This window comes from Miscanthus floridulus, chromosome 5, assembly GCF_019320115.1.
Source record: "Miscanthus floridulus cultivar M001 chromosome 5, ASM1932011v1, whole genome shotgun sequence".
Lineage (NCBI taxonomy): Eukaryota > Viridiplantae > Streptophyta > Magnoliopsida > Poales > Poaceae > Miscanthus > Miscanthus floridulus.
Window position 1 is genome coordinate 87,227,554 of NC_089584.1, and position 1,415 is coordinate 87,228,968.

Sequence of the window (1,415 nt, forward strand, 5' to 3'; positions counted from 1 at the left end):
TTTCTGGTGAATTATGTGCCATTGTCTATGATGATGGAGTTTGGGACTCCAAAGCCATGGACGATGTCAAGGAAGAATAGCACGGCCTGCTCGGATTTGATCGCGGAGATCGGCCAAGCTTCTATCCACTTGGTAACCTTGTCTATGGTGACAAGCAAGTGAGTGTAGCCCCTGGGCACCTTTTTGAGTGGTCCAACCAGATCGAGTCCCTAGACTACGAATGGACAGGTGATGGGGATCGTCTGGAGTGCTTGGGCTGGTAGGTGAGTCTACCGAGCATAGTACTAGCACCCTTCATAGGTGTGTACATATTGTTCGGCATCGGCTACCGTGGTAGGCCAATAGAAGCCCTGTTGGAACACGTTTCTGACTAGGGTTCTAGGAGTGGCATGGTGACCGTAGACCCCACCGTGGATATCACTCAGCAAACGCTTCCCCTATTCAAAGGGGATGCAGTGCAGTAGGATCCTGGTGTGGCTTCGCTTGTAGAGTTCACCCTCCACAAGAACAAAGGACTTGGCATGACGTGCGAGCCATCGAGCCTCCATCCTATCTGTTGGTAGTGTGTCACGGAGGAGGTAGTCAAGGTAGAGCATCCTCCAGTCGACCAGAGGGTCAGGCTCTATCGCTGGGTCCTCTTCGAGCTCCATGACCTCAAAGCCGGATGTAGCTAATGGTTGGTCAGCCCTCAGGCCGGGATTGGATGAACCATCACCACCTTTTTCTGACTCCTCGTAGCGAACCAAGGGCTTGTGCTGGTCACTGGCGAAGACTCCCATTAGCACTAGCTCTCGGCTAGATGCTGCTTTTGTGAGCATGTTAGCTGCCTCGTTGAGACGCCTCGAGATGTGATTGAGCTTGAGGCCATCGAATTTGTCCTCCAACCAGCGGACTTCTTGGTAGTATGTGGCCATCTTGACGTCTTGGTAGTTTGACTCCTTCATGACCTGGTCAATGACCAGCTAGGAATCTCCTTGAAAGTTGAGGCATCGGACACCTAGCTCGATGGCAATGCGCAGGCCATTGATGAGCGCCTCATGGTCGGCTATATTGTTGGAGGAAGGGAAATAGAGATGAACCATGTACCTCATGCGCACTCCAAGGGGCGACACGAAGACCAGACCTGCACCGGCACCCTTCTTCATCAGTGATCCATCAAAGTACATCGTCTAATACTCTTGATCGACGACTGCTAGTGGCATTTGGACCTCAGTCCATTCCGCGATGAAATCAGCCAACGCCTGGGACTTGATGGCTATCCGGGAGGCATATGTAATGCCCTACCCCATTAGCTCGAGCGCCCATTTCGTGGTCCTTCCCGTGGTGTCCTAGTTTTGGACAACCTCACTGAGGGGGAAGGATGCCATGACCGTCATTGGATGTGACTCAAAGTAGTGGCGTAGCTTCCTCCTGGT

General features: G+C 52.5%; 1 protein-coding gene across 1 annotated transcript; it reads right to left on the bottom strand.

Annotated features, from left to right (window-relative positions):
- Positions 1 to 437: 437 nt before the first annotated feature.
- Positions 438 to 914, bottom strand: LOC136454885 (uncharacterized). The gene has a single exon (XM_066455132.1). It carries the CDS (start codon positions 912 to 914, stop codon positions 438 to 440), a length of 477 nt encoding a protein of 158 aa, XP_066311229.1.
- Between the last annotated feature and the right edge of the window lie 501 nt (positions 915 to 1,415).

What these genes read in the sequence shown, in the direction of transcription:
- LOC136454885 (XM_066455132.1), bottom strand. Translation starts at nt 914, where the DNA reads ATGGCCACATACTACCAAGAAGTCCGCTGGTTGGAGGACAAATTCGAT.